Here is a 23075-nt window from a genome sequence, read left to right as displayed (position 1 = left end):
TAGATGACTGCTCCCAGTTTGGAAAAGCAGACAGCAGTACCAGCACAGAAGCTAAGCACTGTAATGTTACTTCTGTGGATCCAAAAGTCACACGATGACTCAAACTAACCAGTCAAGGCAATAGTACACCAGTAACTTCCTGGTTTTCCGACGTAAAAGTAAAATTTTTGTCATTGGAGTCTGGGGACTTCAAAGAGAGAGATATATAAGGGCTTCAGTTCCCCATCAGTAAAGGGCTGTCTGACGAAGAAGGTGAAGTGGTGAATTTTCTAAATATAGCCTACACTTAAACTCTTCAGAGCCACCAGACTCTATTGAGAAAAACATTAATTTACCTTGCAGAACACAGGAGTTGCTGGTCTACCCACTGATTGTGTTAGAAATTCTCTTAGAAAACTCAAAAAGTTTCCATCATAATCTATTATTACCAGTCTTTAAAAAAATAAATAATAATAATGCATCTTTAATAGGACTTAATTTCCCTTTATACAATTATAAGCTATAGAGAACACATTCATAGATAATGTTTTTATAAGGGCACGGAGAGTAAAAACCATGCATTATTCATGTCAACACACAATAACAAAAGCAGATGAATTACCTTTTTCCCCCTGCAGTGAAAGCAGAGGCCACTAGAAACACTGCGGGCATTGTGCCGAAAGAGGCAAATATGAATCATGCTAGTTTTACAAATGTTTTTTTCATGCCAGTTTTAATTTTGTTCTGACTGCGCAACCTGCGGTGTTCTTCTGCCACACTAGAGACTAAATTAGCAGCGCACTTCAGCAACAGTTTTGAAGTCAGGGAACGTTTCTCCCAGGGAATTGATCAGAAGTTGGCAAGACTCTGAATGTGGGATTTAATTCCTCGATCCTGAAAGCACTCACACTCTTCTGCACTTCTGCTGCAACAGAGAGGAGAGGACAGGAGACATGCTGTGAATTACTTAAAGTTACAGTCGATCGCCCTCAGTAATCTATCGAAATAATAGATAGCCTTCAGATTTGTCCGTCATTATTTAAAAAAATCAGCCAATGACGGAAAATATTCAGTTAACGCAACATCTTGATCTACTGCTGCTTCAATCGGTTAGTGTGTTTGTGTTATTGTCTGACCTTTCGGATCCAAACTAACATGGCGTAATGATATGGCGTGATGTATTATATCACTAACATGATATAATACACACAGCATTTAAGCACACACTTACTGGAGGCTGTCAGTGTGTAAAATGTGCCAACAAGGTGGCCCATTGTTATGAATGGATGCTGAAGAATTTGGCTTGGTGTAATTCTTTCCAAAGCACACACGACCAGTAGCTTTGTTGGTAAGTCAACATAGCACGCCTGATCACATTCAGCGACACTGGCATCTTCTTCTGAGAGTTTACGAGACAGAGTATGACAACAGGTAGTTGCTTGAAATAATTCCTCTATCGATAATTTGATATTGAATAGTTTGACATTTTTGGAAATATTTGTATTCACTTTCTTCTAAAGTTAGATACACATGGTTTACCAATGTTTTATGAAGTAGCTTGAAATGGGAGGTTTGTCTCATTAAAAGATCTTATCCCTTTTCACAAGAAAATGCGAAGAATAAGTCTCTCACTATGTTAAACCAATGTGTGAATAAAAATAAATAAATAATACAAGGACATCTTGGCTAAAGTTGGCAGTTTTGTTGTGTTTTAAGTGTAAAAATGTGTAATATTCACCATATCATATTCATCACAGCCAGGAAATAAACATGGTTACATCCTGGTACAAAAAAAAGTTTTGGTCTGTATTGCGAGTTTCCCTCTTCATGACAACTGCAAGGGGGGCAATTTTTATATAACTCATCGGTTTAAGTTATGTTAAGTCTTAAAGTTTTGCATAATTAAGAGCGTTGTGGTCGCTTTGAGTGACCGGACCGCGCCGTCACGGCTGGCTAGCCGCTAGCTGTCTACTCTGCTAAGCCTTAGTTCAGCAAATTGGAGTCACAGAACTTGACCTCTTGGCCGTGTCTGTAGTATTTGGGCCCTTTCTTGCAAAATTTGGACAAATAATGTGTCTGTGAGGTTGATTGTACTAACAGACCGTCCAAGAAGTCTCTGCTCCAGTTTCGATGTGTGAAATTCTCGTAGTATTTTATTTATATATTAACAACGTGAGCACTGTTAAAGACGTACTGTTGTATCTGCTCATTAGACTGTATAAAATAGGGTCTGCTCACTATTTAAACTTTATAATACCTGTGCCTGGGTAGTTGCCTGAGGTGGTGAAGAGCTTCTCAGAGTTTGCAATGTCATAAATAAAAAACTATTGAGTGTCCAGGTTTTTTGCTCTTCACTTTGAGCCTTTTTTAAACTTGACTTTTATCTCTTGGCAAAATTTGGCCAATATTGACCAGCTTGACATTGCTGATCTCACCCATGTCATTGCCGCCACAGTGGATGTTGAGGAAATCCAGTGCTGCTCTTCCTCGCAGGGAGTGGGGGAAAATGGGGAGAAGGTCTTTCCACCGCAGTCCATCCGAGCCAAACCAACAGACACGGACGTCCTACATGCTGAGGTTGCTGCCGAAGGTCTCTGCAACTCTCTAGGCACCACGCCCGACATGGCTGTCGCCAGTGACCCACACTGTCACTATGGGAGGAAGATAAATGAGTGTAAGGAGAAATTATATAACTATAATGGTGATATTTTATACAATCTTTAATACTGCTACTCCATGCCACTTTCAACACATTTAAATGCTTTCATTCTGTAATGTTCATTGTTGCTATTTCCAATGCTATTTTATACTATTTTAATTCTGCTATTTAACATTGAATGTGTGAAGGTGAAAGTGTGTATTCTTGAAAAACCTGAGATCAAATAGACTGTGTTACCACGGGGAAAAGAGGAAGCTTCTCTGATAAATGTGTTTGCATGTTCTTTACACAATTAGTGGAAAAGTGAAAGATTAAAGAATATATTAGAGAGGACTGGCTTTGACCGATAGATTTCATAAAAGTTAACAAATTAGGATTTGTTCATGAAACAGGCTTTAAACCTAGATTTTGCCAAAAGAATCTGGACTCGCAGAGACGTCTGTGTTTTAACCCTTGAAAGGTCAATAAAGAGGTTGACGAAAAAAGTCAATAAAGAAGTTGACGGAGACCAAAGGGAGTAAACCAGTTGAAAGGCCACAGAGGCCCATTGTTGATCTCATGCTTTCAAAATATGGCTCTGATAGTTAGATAGTAGATGTTTTTGCTGTGAAGCACTTTGGGCTGCAATTCTTGTATGAAAGGTGGTATACAAATAAAGTTTATTATTATTATTATTATTATTATTATTATTATTATTATTATTATTATTATTATTATTATTACTATTATTATTATTATATTCAAGATAATCTTGCACAGCGCTGTCAATAGCTGTAACCGCCAAAACCGCCCAAACCGCCCAAACCGCCCAAACCGCCCAAACCGCCCAAACCGCCCAAACCGCCCAAACCGCCCAAACCGCCCAAACCGCCCAAACCATAAATATGCACACTGTTTGCCATAAGGGAATTTTAATCTTTGATGCCAGCCGTTTTGCATCCATACCGGCATAGACTATATATAAGATGCGGAATATTTTTGAATGTCTTGTTTGGTATAATTCCTTAAAGCGGCGATAATAGTTATAAGGCAATGTAAGCCGGTATCAATAAAACATTTATTTGCATGGACCCTGTAGTAGAGGTGAAATGCCTGTTTCTTTGTAGCATGTGGCCAGTTATTACACATTTCGATTGACAAAACTGATATCATATGAAACTAGAAAACCTATCCATTGGCACCAACTATGTAATGCTAGCTTCTCGGGAAGGAGGATAAATAACGTCCCAAAGGTAGGAAAAACTGGCATGGCTATATTCACAGACCTGAAAATGGGATTTTATGCATACTGTATGCTAATCTCATGCATTTCAAGGCGAAAACCATGCAGTACAAATGTGTTTTTTCTAACCTATACTGTTTAAATATTTCTGCATGTTAAAATCTTTAAACAGTCTGGGAATTGCATAAATTGTCTATGACTGGAAAGCTGAGACTCTTGTGGATCCAATGAGCGAATGTTTTTTCATGTGTGATGATGTTAGTCCCCATAGCATATCGTCATTTCCTTGTAGTGAGACATTTTCTTTTAACCTGGCTCACTATATAAAATGACCTGTTGTGAACTCTAACAATAATCATATTTTCATGAAACTTTACAACCACAAACTAAAGACCTTCAGATGATGTATATCTTTTCTATATATATTGACAATAATGTGGTTTCTGAGCGGTTTCCAGAACAAAAGTGGTCGCCATCGAAAAATTACAATTCTTACAGAAATCTCAAAATGTCCAATTTGCTGTTTTTCCTCAAGGTCTTGATGTTTTAATGTGATATTTTGGACCAATCAATTCTCAATCAAAAATGATTAAATTTAGCACCAAATCTGTGTAACAAATGGAATAAACCCAAACTTTGCTTCAACATCTTATGAGACATAATAGAGCAAGGTAATGGCCATCATTTACTTACATCATAATGTCCTTAGCCCTTATGCCCATTCACAATTTATTTTAATTAATTAATTAGTTAATTAATTTAGTTTGATTTCTAATTCATGACTAGAACAACTTGACACACAGTGATGTGCTGCTATGAATATTCAGGGTTTTATCTACCCCTGAACATCTACCCCCCACTCAAGAGGGGGGAGGGGGTTAAGAGTTTAAACAGATGCTGGCGCTTTAGGGACACAGGGATTTATTCTTCAGACCACTAAAGGAATGCCTAGTCTTAAGAGTAAACAAAGGAAAACAACTTGATTCCTAAATCTTTTTATGGCAATATCTTCCAGAGACCAGTTTCTGTGCATGACCATCTTGAATGTTATTCTATTCCAACAGATTAATGTGATTTCTCACATATAACAGCAAGCAAACATGAATAGGATTGCTCAACAAAGATAGACATTGTCAAGGACACATCAATGTTTGCCTTCAATAACAACACTAAGGACGTCTGCTATACCCATTAAAGCTATGATGTGGGCTTGTAAAATGCAAATCCACTGTGAACAAAACAAATGCATGCTGTGAAATTGCATTAGAAGAATAATGTTGAAAATTCAGTTAGTGACTTTTTGACTTCCTCCTTACGCTTTACAGTTGAAGAATGACTTTCATCATCGTAATTCATCTTAATTTGAATACATATCAAGAATTATGTCAGAAACAGCTCTTATGACTGGAGAGCGTTGGGTGTGACCACAGGTAGTTCTGAGAGCACAGCTTGGCATCAAAAAAGAGCCATGTTGCAACCTGCTAACGTACTTGGCTCTGTACCAAACCAGCTGTGAAGGGCACAAAATCTTCTCAGATGACAACGGCGTTGATTAATCTAGAATGGCAACATCTGGCCGTCATACGGTAGTGGAATGTGAGTGAACATAATCAGTAGGATCAGCAACATACATTAAATATTTAGTTGACATATACCATGCCTGCATAGTAAAATATACATTGACTAAATAGTCATCTTTAAAGGATCGGTTGGTTGATCAATCTTATCTTTTTATGCAGGAACTGATAATGTAATAACTATTGATGACTTCTTGTGTTTACAGTAATACTTTTTTACATTTTGGGATTATCATTTCACAATCACTCTTTTTATTGAAAACTATGTTGATATATACTATTGCAATAATAAGTGCTTTTTAAATGCTTTTCAACAAAATCACGTTCCAATACAACTAAAATTACCAAATTACTTTTGCAGTTTTAAACAGTGGTTAATGTTGTCAATTTAAATAAAGTAAAATCCACCCAGTACTCTTCTCTCATATTTCTGGGATATCTGGTAGAAACAATTTTGACATTGAGATGAGATGAATAAGAAACTTATTCTCAATTTATTATCATATTTTGTTACATTTTGAACAATATGCCTTGTTTGTCTTTTTAGCAGTTCTCATATTTCATCTGTGTTAAATATAGACACTTTATGTTTTCTACAGTAAGTGGAATTGTTCATTTATTAGTGAAAAGCACTTGAGCTTTATTGAATTTGCATTTCATTTCCCCAGTGCGTTCAATTTAAAGTAACTTCTTTTAGGTTTTAGAGAAATAGTTTAGTACTTATTTAGTTGAGTACTTTTCTTAAGTGTGCTTTTGTATGTCTTTGTTATTAATGGAGCTGTTGGCAGCCTGGTACAGATGACAAATCCTGTGATTTATAAGAAAATAATCTTAAAATAAAAAAGGCGGTGAGTTTGTGGCGACTTTCAATGGAATTCAAACACACACACACTTTACGTATTTATGTATTGAAGAGGCCCAACACATGACCATCGCTGGACATGCTTTACCAAGACGGGGTTTATCACATGGCTATTGCATTAAATTGCATTAGACTTTACAGGTGTATATAATTAACTGATCACTAGATGTTATCTTGAGCATGTGTCAGTGTTCTGCAGATCAAGGTCAGGAGATTGAAATTCCTCCCACAACGTATACATAATTGATGCTGCAATTATTTTTACTGTGCACCCACTCGTCACCCCAATAACAAAAGATTTTACGTGTTGATGTGAAAGAAATCTTGGTGCCAGATTGAATCAACTGCAAATGATTTGCCCATCGGGTTATCTAAATTTGTTTTCTTAATGTTTAAAAAGGGTAAACAGTGCATAATCTAATTGTTTTGTTATTGTTTAAGAACAACTACTTACAGCGTCATAATTGACTTTTTTTTTTACAGCAGACATTTTGGCAGGTCAGGGAAGATAAACACTGTTTAATCTTTTAATTTTAATTAATTCCTTACACTTTTACTGGGATTTAGGTAATGAAAAAGCTATTACACAGCTCCATGCACCACACTAGAGCATGTGGAGAAATTCAGCTTTGCAGGCCTGCTCAGATATATTTGTATAATTACTGTTCAGGATAGGGGGTTTAGCGAACAATCATTTGTCATCTCTGTTAAATGTATAATGTTAGTTAATATGAAAACTAAGAATGTGACTACATCTGAATAATGCAGTACCCATCTCAAGCATTTCAGAAGTGTCCGTAATTCCCCAAAACATAAAATGCTTTAGATGATTAATGGTTTTTGCCATTGGATGCTGCTTGAAATATATTTTTCTCATACAATTGTTCCACGTGTCTGGACTCTCGACAGAACATCATTATAGGAGGCAGTGGGACACATAATGACCATCATCTCTGACCTTCACCCATCCAGCATTCAATCACAGGCTTTTACTGGGTTACTTTATGACACTTCATCAAAATACATGTCAAAAATATTAATAGAATTTTGTTTGGTTCAGAAAAAGTGACAGCGGCAGATTATGGAAAAAAGAAATTGTTCAAACACAAATACCAAAACCAAAAGCATGTTTTACTTATTGTGGGGATCTTACTCGACATCCTCTTAACAACCTATAAGTGCTGTTTGAATATTACAAGAGGGTTTTAGGTTTTTATTGTGGTGATCCAAATATTTGTATCATTTAAAGGGCCTACGAAATGATAAACATGAATTTCTAGTGATGATAGTAAATGCTATTTGTGTTGTAAAATGATGTGTTATTTATGACACAATGATCGCAGTATTTAATAAATCATGATTTAGTATGTCGACCACCGATGTTTACATTGCCACTACCGGAAACACCCGACGCCGTGTTCTGACGTCACAAGTAGACAATAGTCCACCAGTTGAATACACAGGCAGAAGCGGCAGATGTGGCGATGTCGGACTCTGGCTCGGATATTTCAACAGAATCGAGTGACAGTGAGTCGTCGATAGACTCGTTGCACCTTCAACAAGAGGAGTTTATTGAAGAGGATGCCGGTGTCGTGGATTTAGATCATGCGGGCGAGTTTCACGTGGTGGAAACAGAGCAGCTGGAGACACAGTGTTCAAGATGGAGACACAGCCGGGAGCGGACAGGTGGATGAACCTGACGGTGAATCTGGATTTGGCGGAGATCCTGTGCGACAACAGAACACAGACAGGTATATACTTTTGACTATAGTTCATAGAACTTATCAATATATAGTAAATACATCATAATAAAACGTAACATTATCCTCGATCGTAAATAGATCGATAGCTATCGATAGCTTGCTAGCGAGTCGATAGCTTGGTTTCCTTGAATTGTTATGAACTGGACTAGTTGTCCACAAATTGCTCGATCCCTAAATATTCAATTACTTCTCTACTTGGACACATCGACGTCTGTAAAGCTTGATAACTTGATTCTTTCTCGAAGTTTCCACGGTTGAGGTTCTATCGTTGTGTCTGATGTCAAATGTAATTTATTACGAGGCTGTATATAAAGTATTAGCTATTAGCTAACAAACAGACCGGAGGACAGCGCTGGTTTATAAAGTATAGTCTGTGTACTGAGCGTCTCACCTATAGTGCTTACGAGCCTGTTGTCAAACACAGACATATAAATATTTTTTTCTGGATATTGCATATTGTGTACATGTCCTTACCACTCTTCTTTTGTACATTTAGGTGTACATGTGAAAACTGTACAATTATGGAAGCAATTGAAGAGCTGCTGCCAAGAAAAGGATGTCATGGAAGACTTCAATGAATATGAGGGACATGGTGCAAACACAACCTGCATAACAGATCACCCAGGATTCAAATCAAAGTGTCTGGATGTTTGGGTGTTGCCCAAACATCCAGACAGCCTACCACAGGTATTCCAAGAGGGACAGACAACAAGCAGGTGATCAGCCACGTAATGAGTAAGTTACTTGTGTAATGTGTAGAGCTCAGAAACGTTGATGTATTTTTGGGAAGTCGAATGGTCACTCTGGAAAAGTTACAAAGTTCTGCTATTTTATACTATTTTAATTCTGCTATTTTTATAATGGTACTTCAGACTCATTTACATCATCACTGTGATTATTGTACTGTAAATGCTCTTATTCTGTCCTTCTACTAATTGTTATGTTTTTGCTGTGAAGCACTTTGGGCTGCAATTCTTGTATGAAAGGTGCTATACAAATAAAGCTTATTATTAGTTTTATCTTGTATTATCTTGTATTTTACAGAATGTATCACTATGTGGCATACGGCCAGCTGGTGAGATTCTGCTGGGAATACTTGGTAAGAGCCACAGAATGCCATCATGTGCCATTCAAAAGATCTGTGCTACGTTTCCATCTGACAACTACACGTCGTTCAAGTGTCAGCACTTAGATTCTTGACAATTAGAGTTAATAACAAAACACAATATCAGTTCAGTTATTGAATCTGCTTCTATACAGCACAACATCATCCCTCTTGTTTGGTTCTTCCACCGACTGCTGAGTGGATCTGGGACTTCGAATGGTTCCTCATCAACATTGTCTTGACACAAAGCGCAGAGTATCAGTCAAGAGTTCAGTAACATACTCTGCAAAAAAATATGTTTTATAATCAAGCATTATATATAATATGTATGTATGTGTGTGTGTGTGTTTGTGTGTGTGTATATATATATATATATATATATATATATATATATATATATATATATATATATGTGTGTGTATATATATTATGATGCTGACCTTTGGAACAACCAACTTGGATTGGAACTTGCAGTCCAGCTGACCTGACACGTGGTCGCGCCTGCATGGACCTGTGGTGTGTCCGTGGAGGGGGATCCGTCTGCATAGCAATTTCTTTCTGAAATGTCTGAAATGTACAAAAACACAACTTTACTAATAAATCTTTCAAACCAGCTTGAAATTGTATTGCATGTTTATATATGTCTACGTAAAGAAAATATCTAATAACATTCATAATAAAAGATGTGGTTGAATTGATTGAGAGAGCAATGATATCAAATTAAACAAATATATGAATTATGTACATGCATGTGGTGATTGTATTTTTAACACGTCATGTGCAGGTCTACTGGTACTACAACTGTAATGTACAGATGACGTACAGTCTGTATACTTACTAGTGTACACACAGCTTCCTCCCCAGTGTGGATGTCCAATAGATGGTCGCTGATCATACAGGTATCCTCAGTTCTGTCAGTGGCTTCATTATTCATAGACTCACGCTTTTACTCAAACTACAGAATATAATGGGGAAGCCTGTTATAAACATTTAATCTATACTTAATTAAGCTAATGAAGTGTAATTAGCTAAAGTTATTAATACTCCAAACAATAACACACAGATATTAAACCCTAGGGCCTGGCTGTAGATAGGATAGATTGATACTTTATTCATCCCGAGGGAAATTTAGGAAACATTTACATTACAGTTTACATTTGTATGTCAACTCGTTACATACAGTAGGCTAGACCGATTATGGCTTTATGCTTGAAACAATAAATACAGTAAACGAGTAGCACGGCTTACCTTCGCTCTCTCCCTTTAGGCGAATGCATTTCATCGTCTCTTTGGTGGAGGACTCTGCACCGGCGGACGTGTTTGAGTCGGCGTGCTGGCTTGTGCTGGCTGAGGTCTCGGCAGTATTGTAGGCACAGCTTCTGCGTTCAGTTTTAAATTCTTTTTGAATCTCATTTCGTTGGCGAGCATAGTTTGTTCGAAACATGATCTCTCAAAGTGCTGCCCACAAATCGTCGGTTTCATCAACGCACTTGTCTTGTCCATAAACGCGACATTTTATCCTCTTTTGGCCGCAGAAAGCCTAGATTTGGAGACGGCCCCACATCCCCATACAACACATCGCTTCACAATTATCCTTGACGATCGATTGTTGTCCGTTCTTTCTCGTAATAATTAACAGCAGTCTTTGCTGGACGCTTCAATGCAGACGAACACTGGCGGCGGCTGTAACGCAGACGAACACTGGCGGCGGCTGTAACGCAGACGAACACTGGCGGCGGCTGTGTTCTACTTGTGACGTCATCGCCCGAACATTGCCGAAGTGGATGCTCTCGGCGCAGCGACCGATTGTTGTTAGCGGAAGTCATTTTTATGCTGTTATGATCGTGATTTATTACAAATACATCAATATTAAAAAAATATATATGGCACATTTCACAATAGATATGCAACCTCTATCATATACCAGCCCAATAACACTGACGAAATATCATTTCGTAGGCCCTTTAATGCTGGGAGACTTTCTTTGTGTCTCTGTGTATTGGCTGAACTTAATTTACATTAGATGTCCTGATAAAACCCGTAAAATACAGAAATAAGATAAGCAGATAGCAAGACACTCATTACTCATCTTGACTCTGAAGTGTCCTTGAATGTCGCACTAGTATGAAATGGTGAGTGGAAATTTATACTAGTATTTTTAGTATATATAGTATAATTAAAAAGAGCGACAATGAAGGATTGTAAAGACTAATTAAAATGTATCTTTAATTTTGTTGCATGCATGTAAAATTTGGTCATTTTGACTTGAAAAAGAAACATTTGAAAATAATTTACTTTAAAAGAGCATTAGATAATCAATATGTTTTGTAAATATCTACTGTTAACCTATAAGAAGTGCAGTATTGAATATTACGTCTTTGTAAACAAAAAAGCGTCACAATTTTGTACTATTTAAAACTTTTAATGGTCTAAAGATGTGGACACTAAGCTCTTTATGGGCACATATCTCAGCCCTGTACAGTAGCAACAAACTAGGCTTTCCTTCTAATTAACAGACGTAGCTGTCAAAGGGACAGTACATCCTGCACATTGCTGGGCTTTATGAAGTGATATACTATCATATATGAGTCATGATCCATTTTCAAACAAGGAAATGAAAATGAACCGTTGAAATTTAATTTAGTCTATAATTATATTAACAGATCAGAAATGAGATATTTCTTAAGATGAATGAGACATTTTTAAATGTATGATTTTATTTATTACTAAAGTGCTAACTGAACACAGCAGGGTGGTGGCTGGAGAGAAGGATTCATAATCTCATGGAGGAAGATATCAAGGACCTCTTGCTATCTTGGATGTGCATTTTAAAGAGCACAACGTTCAGTGTGTGTGTAGGAAGTTAGTGTTTGTTTGTTTTCTTGTCGCTTTAGTGGCTTATCCGACTGGCTGCCTACATGGAAGGGGCTGGGATCTGGGGCGGTAAAAGCCTCAGTATGCCTTAAAATATAATGCTTGTCTTGACGGATTGTCCAACAGTGTCCGAGCCCCACCTATACTGAATTTCTTCAGAAACAAACAATCCAACAAGCTTGCTTCCACTTTAGGTTTTAACTTTATCTTTTTCAAGCTCTCTTGTTTCATTCTTGTGTGTCAGTGTTTGCATGTACAGCCAAGGGCAGCACCATGAATGCCTTTGAATCAATGCAGAGCAGAGGGATTGAGCCTTAGAGGAGAGTAGTACAGAAGAAAAAAAAACACATAGAAAAGCTATGGGCACACAACCTACATGAAGATCGACTTGCTCTCTGTCAGTGGGGTGCTTTGATGTTCTGCTCTCTAACAAGTGTCCCCAGCTGGAAAACTGAGCGTGAGAGTCTGACAGCATGAGCAATAACATGTAATGATGTTTTTTCTCATCCCAAATTCCAAATGAAGGCAGAAGCCTTTATTCTACACTGAGGCTGAGAAGGGAGTGGCTACTTGAAACAGTAACCCGGTGCAAAACAATATGAACAAATGTGCATTCAGTTTCTTTTTCATTTCGTTTCAACATATTCACTAAGGATAAATGTGCTGCCACATTAGTCACATTTTCATATAATGTGTTTCTTCAATATGGACTGATTTAGCTGCTGCCTGAGTTAACTATGTTGAACATACAACATGTTCATCAAAATAGACATTTATTTCAGCAGCTAATATGGAAAATAAATAACTGAACCTAGCTTTAGTTTTAAATAAGGCTAGCCTCACTACCTTCTTACTTTATCTGTCTCGTCAGCTTTGGCTTGGTTTTTATGTTTGCGTTTTCATGGAAATGACACATTTCTATAAAAATATTTCATATAGTAAAACAGATGTTGGAAAGTCAAATACAGGTTATAATTAACGAATACATTTTGACCAATTATATTGTTACGGTGTTTTGTCTGATTGCTCGTATTTATTATGTCAATTTATTTTGGGAAGCGGCAAGTGTAATCCACCTGGCAGTAGCATTGTATCCCCCCCCCCCCCCCCACATGTATTACTTCACTACAGACTCAAATTCAACCACCACACAAGATGCTATCATCATGTGTAATAAACTGGTTGAACAGCACTCCTTCCTGTGTTTAAATGCGTGCCTCATCGGAGACAATTAAATCCAGCATTTACAGTTAAACCTGTAATTTACATACACCTTTGATTTAACTTTTTATTTGAACATGGTTTTATGTCACTTACATTTTAAACATTATCATCTTGTTGATTTAAATGATGCCTAATCAAGGTATAAATTTGTAATTATAATTATAATTTAGTGTTGCTCAGTCTGTGGGATATTTCTTAAAGGAAAACGATACAACATATTTGTTTTCACAGTCGGACACAAAAATAACTTGAACACAAAGCCATGTTGGCATGAGAACAGATTAATAACGGCCTTTGATAATGATTCGTCAATATTCCTGTTCACTCAATGATCAGTGTCATGCTGATGTTTGTCAAAATTATAGTTTTAGTGGCACGTTACGAAGCCAGAACAACATGCCACTTGCTCAGACTTGTCGGCAGGAGCCAAGAACCGCCTGAAGAACTGATCATGACGACTGCACGGAGCAGGGATTGGGTGTCCCAAAAGGTGACTCATAAGGAGGCTGCTTCAGGAAAATAAACTCCCTGTGACTTAATGCATACGCTACCTTATCTACACACACCCAGATTCAAGACACAACTAAACAATGGCACAGATATCTTGTTCTACGTGGCTCTTTTCAGGTGTAGGCACCAGAGGTGTTCCAGCGTTTAGAAAGGAACAGTGTCTTCATATCTGCGATACATATCACGCACAATATGATAGAATATCCTGACTGCATTAACATTTGGTTTCCTGTGAAATCCTTAATAAATTACTCATTTGGAAGAACGGAAACGTGATATAAATAATATAATTAGATCAAAGCAAATATCTACTTTTGCAAATTAATTTGATTTCATTAAAGTACTTTGCCTTAATTAGCACATTAATTATGACAATAGCGATGGATTTCATTTCCTGACTTTATCTCAGTGATACTCATATGATACAAAAGAATAAGCAGGAAAAGGAGAAATTAGCTTTCATAGGATTACATTTATTAAACTAAGTGCAATTGTCATGGATAGATTTAATTATTGATAAAAAGAAGAAAAACAAACATTCATTAAATTTAAACATGATAGCCTGTCATTTTCATTATTTACTTTGCTGGAGGCTTGAATAGTTTGATATTTTTGGAAATATGCTACGAAAACTGCTTATATTACTTTCATTAACCGTAAATATGAGCTACTGCCAGCAGCAGCCAGTCAGCTTAGCCTGCTGTGTCCAAAAGTTACACAATCGGTGAATTGTTGTTTTTACGCTTTTGTACAGATTAAACAAGATAAAATGCCAATTGGTACCCCTGGTTTCTAGTCTTTATGCTAAGGTAAGCTAATCGGCTGCTGGCTGTAGCTTCATATTCAGCATAGAGAAATGAGTATTGATCTTCTCATCTAACGCTAATTAAGAAAGCACACAAGTGTATTTTCTTATTTTGGTGTGTGTGTGTGTGTGTGTGTGTGTGTGTGTGATTGTGTGTCATTAAACTAAATGTCATTTAGAGCCTCAGGATAGTTTACATAAAAACCTGACCTGAGAATTGCTTCAGGGCTATGGGTGGAGATTTCTAGTATGCTGGATGAAATCCACAAAAACATTATTCATGTCACATCCACCGATAGTGTTGGTGTCTGTTTAACACTTTTGAAGCAGTAAGATTTGATTTTGAGAGTCGAATTTAGAAAAACTCTCTTACACAGAAATGAAAAGACTAACGGCTAATAGAAACCCCAGCTCCTGTAATTATCACTTCAATAATTGCGCTTCAACTATTTTTACATTGAGCAAGGCCAAAACGATCCCAATAAAATCAATGTATTTATTCATTAAAACTGTCTAAATGAACTAACTAACATTCCAGTTAATTTTCTTTGGTATCTGCTCTCCTGAATAGCGGGAGGCTTTACAAAAGAATACCGGTACTTGCTTCAACGCAATGTTATGAATGTACTGTATGTTTGTACTCTGAGCGTCAGCAGTTGATCTGTTTACCATAACAATATACTTTTGAACACAGTTAAAGACAAAGGCAAATGTTATAGTGAAAAAAAAATACAAAACTCTAAATGTAATCTGAGATATTCATTAACACAATACATTTAATAATAGGATATGTTTTTCTATATGTGAAAATTTAAGACATTCAACAATGTCACGCTCACCTCGTTTGTGTCTTTAGCTTTCAAGGGAATACTTTTGTTAGTATTCGTGAAAGAGACTTAGTGAAAGCTGACCACACAGGGTGAAGAATGCCAAAAATCACTGGTGTGGATTCATGAATGCACAGGTGATTTATTTAGTCCTCCTGTAAGAAAGATTTTACAAAAAAACTCACTAAATCTCCGATATTGCTTCATGCTAAATGTCCAGTTCCTTCCTACATTCACAAAGACATCAGAAGTTCTTGTTTGCTTCCTACAGATGCAAGAAAAGTCCCAACCACAGTTTAGGTAGGTCAACCCTGATACTTTAGCCACATATGAAGTAAGACTAAAGTGACTAATGATCCCTGGTGTATTTAAGTGTGTTTGGTATTGTGGAACTCCTCTCTTTGAAAAATGTCCGCATGCTGCATTTAAGTCTTGGTCTTATAAACAGCTCTTGTCCCCCCGATGCAGTTCAAGAAACACAAAGCAAGTGAATGTTGGAGTAAAATCATACATTGTCTCAGTTTGTGTTTAATTTCACAGCACTGGACAAAACACCTTGATGAAGTCCAGTGCCACTAACAACACAGTCTTCATAAGAGCCTTTTTACGTCTGTCATTATCTTGACTTTCGTCAGTGTGCACTTTGTCCCTGCAGGAGGGGGAGTGGCTAAATGTTTCAAACAGGTTTATGGCTGCCTGTGAGCAAGTTTTGAACCTGACTATTTTGCATGTCAAAACTGGAATCCACACCCTCCATCTGCAGACTCCTTGTCATGTTGAGACACTTCCTTCTCTTTGTTTCTCTTTAGCTGGCAGGTTCTATAAATATTGAACATAAGCTGGACATACATACATCTAAGAGGGATATTCTGGGAGCAGAAGAAGAAGATTTTCACAAAGTTCACAATCCAAATGTAAGTTATCGTTTTTGAACATGCTGTAGTTGTGACTCACTTGTGAGAATATCAAGCGCCTCAGTTTTCAAATGAAGTCTCTCAACAGTGGGAGGTTTGTGATAAAATATGCCGTTTGTAGATTATGATGGTTAAATATGTTTCTTTTAGTTTGGCATAACTATTTAGATAAGGCACAGCAGAGTTAATGCGGACATCCAAAACTTAGTTGAAAATGTAAACACATGTACAGCACATTGTATTAGCACAGCAGCAGGGTTTATACAAGTGCCGACACCTGATAAACAAGAGTAAAGGGCGGTTGTACTCAAATAATAGGGGCAGTGGAACTCACCTGAAAGTAAAGGTAAAGCAAACTTCCACATGTCAGAGTCTCAGACATATAGCAGCTATAAAATCACAGATTTAACTTGTTACTCTGCTCTCTTGACATTCAGATGTATCAGAAATGCTTGAACCTTTAAATAGTCAACTGTTTCTGTCTGGCTGCCATGAATGTCATATGCTATCATTTCAAGGTGTGTTAAATAAAAGTAGTGAAAGGAAATCTTGGAACAGGTTCTAACCCCTATGAGGTTTTAAAAATAAGTTTTTTGCAATCTTACTTAACCTGATTTTGGTCTCTTTGTGATAAAAATGATACCGAAGGTTTACTTGGTCTATGAATTATAGTTTAAGTAAGTATCGCAAAGTCCCAAAGATGACTATTGTATGAATGTTGAAGAAACATGAAGTTTTGTTTTTACTGGTTTTATTTGACCTCACCTTAACTTTGAGGAACACTACAGGTGCAGCAACAACATTTTCCCCTTGGGCATTGACTGCTAGTGATCCTTTAATTCATGTGAACCGATTCAGTGTCTGATAATGATGAGTCAGTTTTCATGATGTGGCAATTGTTTTTATCCATAATACGGGACATTTAATGTGCTGTATAATACTGTAAAAGATTGTCTTATAGATGGAAATAATGAGTATACATTGCTGTTTGTAAACTCAACATATTGGAAAATGTAGCCCTCTTTACTGCTGTGGTACACACAGCCCCAATGTAAGCAAACACTGTGAACCTTTATAAAAAGGTAAACAAGATTCTATTCAGCTCCTGAGAAACAACTAGGGAACTATTGAACTAGCTACAAATGAACAAGTAGTTCATAAATACCTTTGAATCAAAAAAACCAGAAACAATGTTGTATACTTTAACAACTATTACAGATGAAGTGTTTTAACAGCTTCTTGATATTTACACTGTGGTTAACAATAATACCTTTCCATGTACTGCATTACACTTTAAGTAAGTCTCTAAGTATTTCCCCCTGTTATAATGTTCTCTAATCTATTATTATCTATCACAGGTCCTAACAAAATAGTGTGGAGCGATGACATCTCCAGAGTTTTCCCTGCTGTCGTCCTTGACGGGAGACTTGAAATCAGTTGATTACATTCAACCCCACTATAAGGAGTCATATCGCCTGGCGATTGATCACCTGGTTAAAGGCGGCAGAGATAGTTACCAGGAGTTCCTCAAGGGAGAACGTGTCGGGAGCTTCCTCTCAGAGGAAGAACTTCACTTCATCACTGAAAATGCAAAACAGCTTCCACCTCAAGACAACACAGAGGAAATCAAAGGGCCACCGGACAACCAATCCTCCTCAGGGACATACTGGCCCATCCACTCAGATGTGAAAACGCCAGATTTGGAGTTGGGTTGGCCGGACGTCATGCATGAAAAACTACAGACAAATATAGATCTGCTCTTTCATCCACCCAGACAAAATAACCCCACTATCAAAGAAGTGATCCGTAAGCGTATTCAAGAAGCAAGAAAGGTAAACAAAACTAACTGCAACAATATGCTGAGACAGAACCCCACAAAAAGCTATGATGTTCGGTGTTCAGACTGATAAAGCTTTTTCTCAGAGCAGCAAATTGTCTCACATTAACTTTTCTTTCCTGTGTTTAATTTCTTCTTAAGTATGTCGTAAGCACCTTTCTCCCCCAGGGCACCTCCACAGACCTTTGTTGCACTTCATTTTCAGTTGTAAGGAGTGTCTGCTGGGGTTATCGACTGCAAAATCTGGTTTTACAACTTACAACTAGCACTACATTATAGTCATTTACATTACTCAGTTAACGCCTCAATTAGTTCCCAAGTTGTGTCATAATGAATCATAAACTAGTTTTGTAGCTCAAACTTTAGGTAAGTAGACAATCAGTATGCTGCTGCGTTTTTCAATTTTGTAACTACTGCACTGACTTTTAATTCAACCAACTTCCTGACAGGAAAGTCTGGAGAGAACAAAACACCAGCTCAGAAAGAACTAATTAAATACTATTTTCTCACCTGCATAATCACGACCAGTGCAGTGTAAAGTAATTCAAATTAAATGCTGAACCCCACAGAGTTCATTCAAAGTAAAATGAGAGAGTAAAGCCTCTAAATGTTAAATGTGTTTTCTGTCCATAGATTTTTATATTAACAAGAAGTTCGATTTACTATCTCATATCATTAGCAACATGGCTAACGCTAGCAACATGGCTAATGCTAGCAACCTGGCTATTGCTAGCAACCTGGCTAACGCTAGCAACCTGGCTAACGCTAGCAACCTGGCTAACGCTACTGTCCAAAGCAAGAAACAACCGCAAGAACCCCAAAGAACTAGAAACCCTGATCTGAGTGCTGTGATGAAGGCAGAGTGAAACCACAGGTAGTTTAATAAGTAGGCAGGTTTTGTGACTTAGCCTACTGATCTAGCTTAGGAAGAAGAACATTTTTATTTCTCTTCCTCTTTGCCTCCTCCATCATTGCCGGGTAAAGTTTCCGCATTACCATTAGGCTACTCCACTTGCTCACCATTACTCTGCTACCTGGGGATGGCTACTCTAAGCTATTTCGTTGAGTTGCCTCTAAGCAAAATGCTTTCTGGTCGGCAATGATGCAGTTTATGTGTCTAGGGCTTTAATTGTGAAGTGTGAGAATGGAAGAGTGTAGCTGTAATTGCGCTGCTGTTGACAATGGGGGGGGGGGGTGGACTATCTTGCCATCTTGGTTCAGTCTACAGAGCCTCAGTGTTATTATTTTATTACATGTATAAGTATAAGCACAAGTCAAGACTCTCCTCTTCCATTGTGTAAATTAAACCTTCATTTTAAATCAACATTTAGTTCATAATGAGAAGTTACGTGCCTTTTGCTACTTTTTGATTCACAGGTTTCACAAGTGTAAACTGGTCTTTGGCACGTTGAACTGATCATGATTTATTCACTTTGTCCCTGCAGGTCATTGCCATTGTAATGGACATGTTCACTGACGTAGATATATTCAAAGAAGCTGTTGATGCCTCGATACGAGGAGTCCCGGTCTACCTGCTTTTGGATCATTTCCATTTAAAAAGTTTCCTCAAAATGGCTGAAAATCAAGATGTCAAATTTCAACAACTTCGAGTAAGTATATCATTTAAAACATTCATTTGATAATAACTTTATTGATTCTAACTTACATAACAGTTACACACAGTTTCACATCTGAAAAGTCATTTTAAATTATTTGTTTTTGTGGTTGTTTTTGCTTTTTAATCTTAAGGAGCTAACATTTGGGGATGTCACATTTTAAGAGTGACAGTCTGAAACAACTCTAGGACCTCGAGGAAATACACTCATTCACTTACTTGCCTAGATTTAGATGAGAAGATTGATAGCACTTGTTTGAGAGTGGCATTGAGCTTCTCATCGCATACAAAGTTTCAAATGTTGACTAGAGTCTATGTTAATAGCCTGTGTTAGTACTTCAACCTGGTATTTCCAGTTGTTTTGTTTGTTGAGTCATAATAATTTTTCTGGGCAAGAGCTTCTAAAGATTCAAACACACTCTTTGAGTTCTCATTAAGTACATATCGTGTGCCTGCGATGACAACAACAACAACTTAGAGACTCAACACATGCAACATGTTTCAATTCTTCAGAATCATCTGAACTGTGACAGTACATCTGTTTTCTCAGATATTTGATGATTGATACACTTTTCTGACATTTTCCTTTCACTGCTCTGACCATAGAACATGAGGGTGCGCACCGTGAAAGGTCAAGATTACCTCTGTCGATCAGGAGCTAAATTTCATGGGGCAATGGACCAGAAGTTTCTTTTAGTTGACTGCCATACAGCGATTTATGGCTCATACAGGTAAATAAAACAGCATTGGTTGAGAGCACTGAGGCACTCATAAAGCGAAGCACTACATTTACTGACACTATAAAAATTGCTGTCATCATTTCTTATTGATGCCTTTTGAAGAAGTTGACTTTCAAAAAAATGTGCCAACATAAAACCGTTCTTTACAAATTATTTTTCTCAGACCCGGAGTGAAAATATAAATATTTCTGCTTTGAGTCTGTAGTTCTTTGCTCCATCTGGATAATAATTTAACCCAAACTAATATCACACATTAGTCTGTCTTCTCCACATTAGATTAATAAATAATCATGTTTTTTGGTGTTTGTTCCCAGCTTCACATGGTCATTTGAAAAGATTAATCTGAGCATGGTGCAGGTAATCACAGGCCACCTGGCGAAGTCCTACGATGAGGAGTTTCGAACACTCTACGCACGCTCGACTGTGCCAGCTGAACTCTCCCCCCCCGAGGCTTTGTTCCAGTGCAACGGGCCACATGGACTGCAGATTTTTCCAAAATCTCATTTGTCCCAAAAAATCGAGCGGAGGGACCAGTTTAGGCATACGCTGGACACAGTCTATCGGAAGACCTGTGAGAAGAAACTAGGACTGAGAGACCTTGAGGAGAGGCTCTTTGAAGGGGACCCTAACAAGCTTGGGTCAATGATTAAGAATGGGGTTGGTGTTCATAACGAGATGACACAATTTCAATCTTCAGATACGATAGACTACTTGAAAAGGCACAGCTATGCTGGGGAGAGACAGGATGGAAATATGCAGCAGAACATCAGGCCCAGAGCAAGCAACTGGAACATCTCTAAAGGAACAGGAAACAGAACAAACCACTACCCAATGGACAATTACTCACAAGTGCCACAGATGCACAGAGGTCAAAACATGCGGCAGTCTTACAATGGTAACGACAAACAGGTTCTGTCCGTGCAGCAGAATATGCCAACACTAGAGAATACATCCAAGTCATTCATGCGCACATGGAGGATTGAGTCTTACCTCAAAAACACTGACGTCTCATTTGGAGACTCTTCTGACCATTTAGACCAGTTTGAACCACAGGACACAGCTAACTCCTACATTCAGGGAAGGAACAGGTCTTCCCTTGTTTTCAGGTCCACTATACCAGAGCAAATGGTGCCAAACAGACACATTAACAACTCCTCTTCTGGTGTTAACTCAGCAGCACCAAATACTTCTTTGCACTCCTCCATGCAGTGGAATCCAACAGCAGCAGCTGAAAATCGAATAAGTAATGAAGAGTTCATGTTGAAGAGGCAAGGTTTGCAGACTTCGGATGACAATCGAAATGACACAAGCTACGGTCTAGGTAGAAACTCTTACCACTCTGTATACACTAGCTTAGGCAGAGCTAAAGGTGGACACATGATAACAAACCCAGACACACTAACAGACAGTTGGCAAAAAAGGCATAGTTTGGCAGATCCGAGATCAAACACTGAGAACACGCATGAATCCTCAGGTCACATGTATGGAGCTTATGCAAGGATGCAAGTTAATAGAAGCACAGCAGGGATCAATGCACAGAGTGGAGGATATGTGTCAAATCTGAAAGAAGATCAAAGATCTGCTTCTCATTACGATGTCAAGAGTATCACAGGCAGAAATAACCCTGGTACTCCCACTTGGCAGGTGCCGCCATCAAGGACTGTGTCCACAGCAGCCCTCGATGTGAATAGAAAGCATTTAACAGCAAAATCCAACAGCATGAGCTCCCAGCAAATTCTAAAGATGGGGTCCAATAAAATAAAATCCTTACTGAACATACCAGAGAAAAAAGTGGATTCAGTAGGAATCACAGCAACACCGAGTCTGAAGTCATGCGGCAGCACAGACACTATAACAGCTGAGGACGAGGACAGGATATCATGTGCAGGAGAAAAACTTCCCCAAAGCACAACCAACTCTGTCAAGTCCTACTCAGAGCACCGGAAGAAGCGAATAGAGGTCGAGTTTCTAAAACCTTCAAAACCTCGATTCACAACTGAGGAGCGCCAAAGTCCACCCAAAGTCTCTCTCACTCAATCCACCTCACAGAAGAAACCCAGTGTTTTTAACAAAAGCGCAAAGCCCGGTCTTGGCTCAGAGAGCAAAGATCGACGCACAGAGACTCGCCTTTACAGCAGATTTGAGCCTTTCTGCTTAAATGAAAAGAAACAATCTATCCGCTCTGCGCATGACTTTGGAAACGCACACTCTCAGGAGAAAGCCAAAGGCCTTTCTGAAGATGAGGCATCTATTGATCACAACCTCACCCGGGCTGCACGAGGGCACAATGAAAATAAGCTGGAGAAATTCTTTCATAGAGTTGGAAATCTCATAAACAAAAACAAGTCTTGAGACGTCTACACAGGTCACATACAAACTAATGCACATTTGACTCATAATGTTTATATTCTTGTAGTTGGTCTTTATTTCTGTGTTTATTTTGGAAAGTGTTTACAGTTGGACCTCCACTTTTGTTATTGTGGACAGATGCACTGATGAATACCATTGAAAGGAAAATATGATTTATATGAATACAGATCTTTATATTGCAAAATCTTAAAA

The 23075-nt window shown here is 38.0% G+C and overlaps 1 protein-coding gene across 1 annotated transcript; it reads left to right on the top strand.

The window, feature by feature from the left end:
* Positions 1 to 17703: 17703 nt before the first annotated feature.
* fam83b (family with sequence similarity 83 member B) lies at positions 17704 to 22865 on the top strand. The gene is made up of 4 exons (XM_029450221.1): positions 17704 to 18153; positions 19604 to 19768; positions 20380 to 20504; positions 20828 to 22865. Exons 1-4 carry the CDS (start codon positions 17704 to 17706, stop codon positions 22863 to 22865), a joined length of 2778 nt encoding a protein of 925 aa, XP_029306081.1.
* The last annotated feature ends 210 nt before the right edge of the window (positions 22866 to 23075 follow it).

The sequence above is a fragment of the Cottoperca gobio genome, chromosome 15 (genome assembly GCF_900634415.1).
Source record: "Cottoperca gobio chromosome 15, fCotGob3.1, whole genome shotgun sequence".
In the NCBI taxonomy this organism is placed as follows: domain Eukaryota; kingdom Metazoa; phylum Chordata; class Actinopteri; order Perciformes; family Bovichtidae; genus Cottoperca; species Cottoperca gobio.
This window is presented reverse-complemented; position numbering and strand designations above follow the sequence as displayed.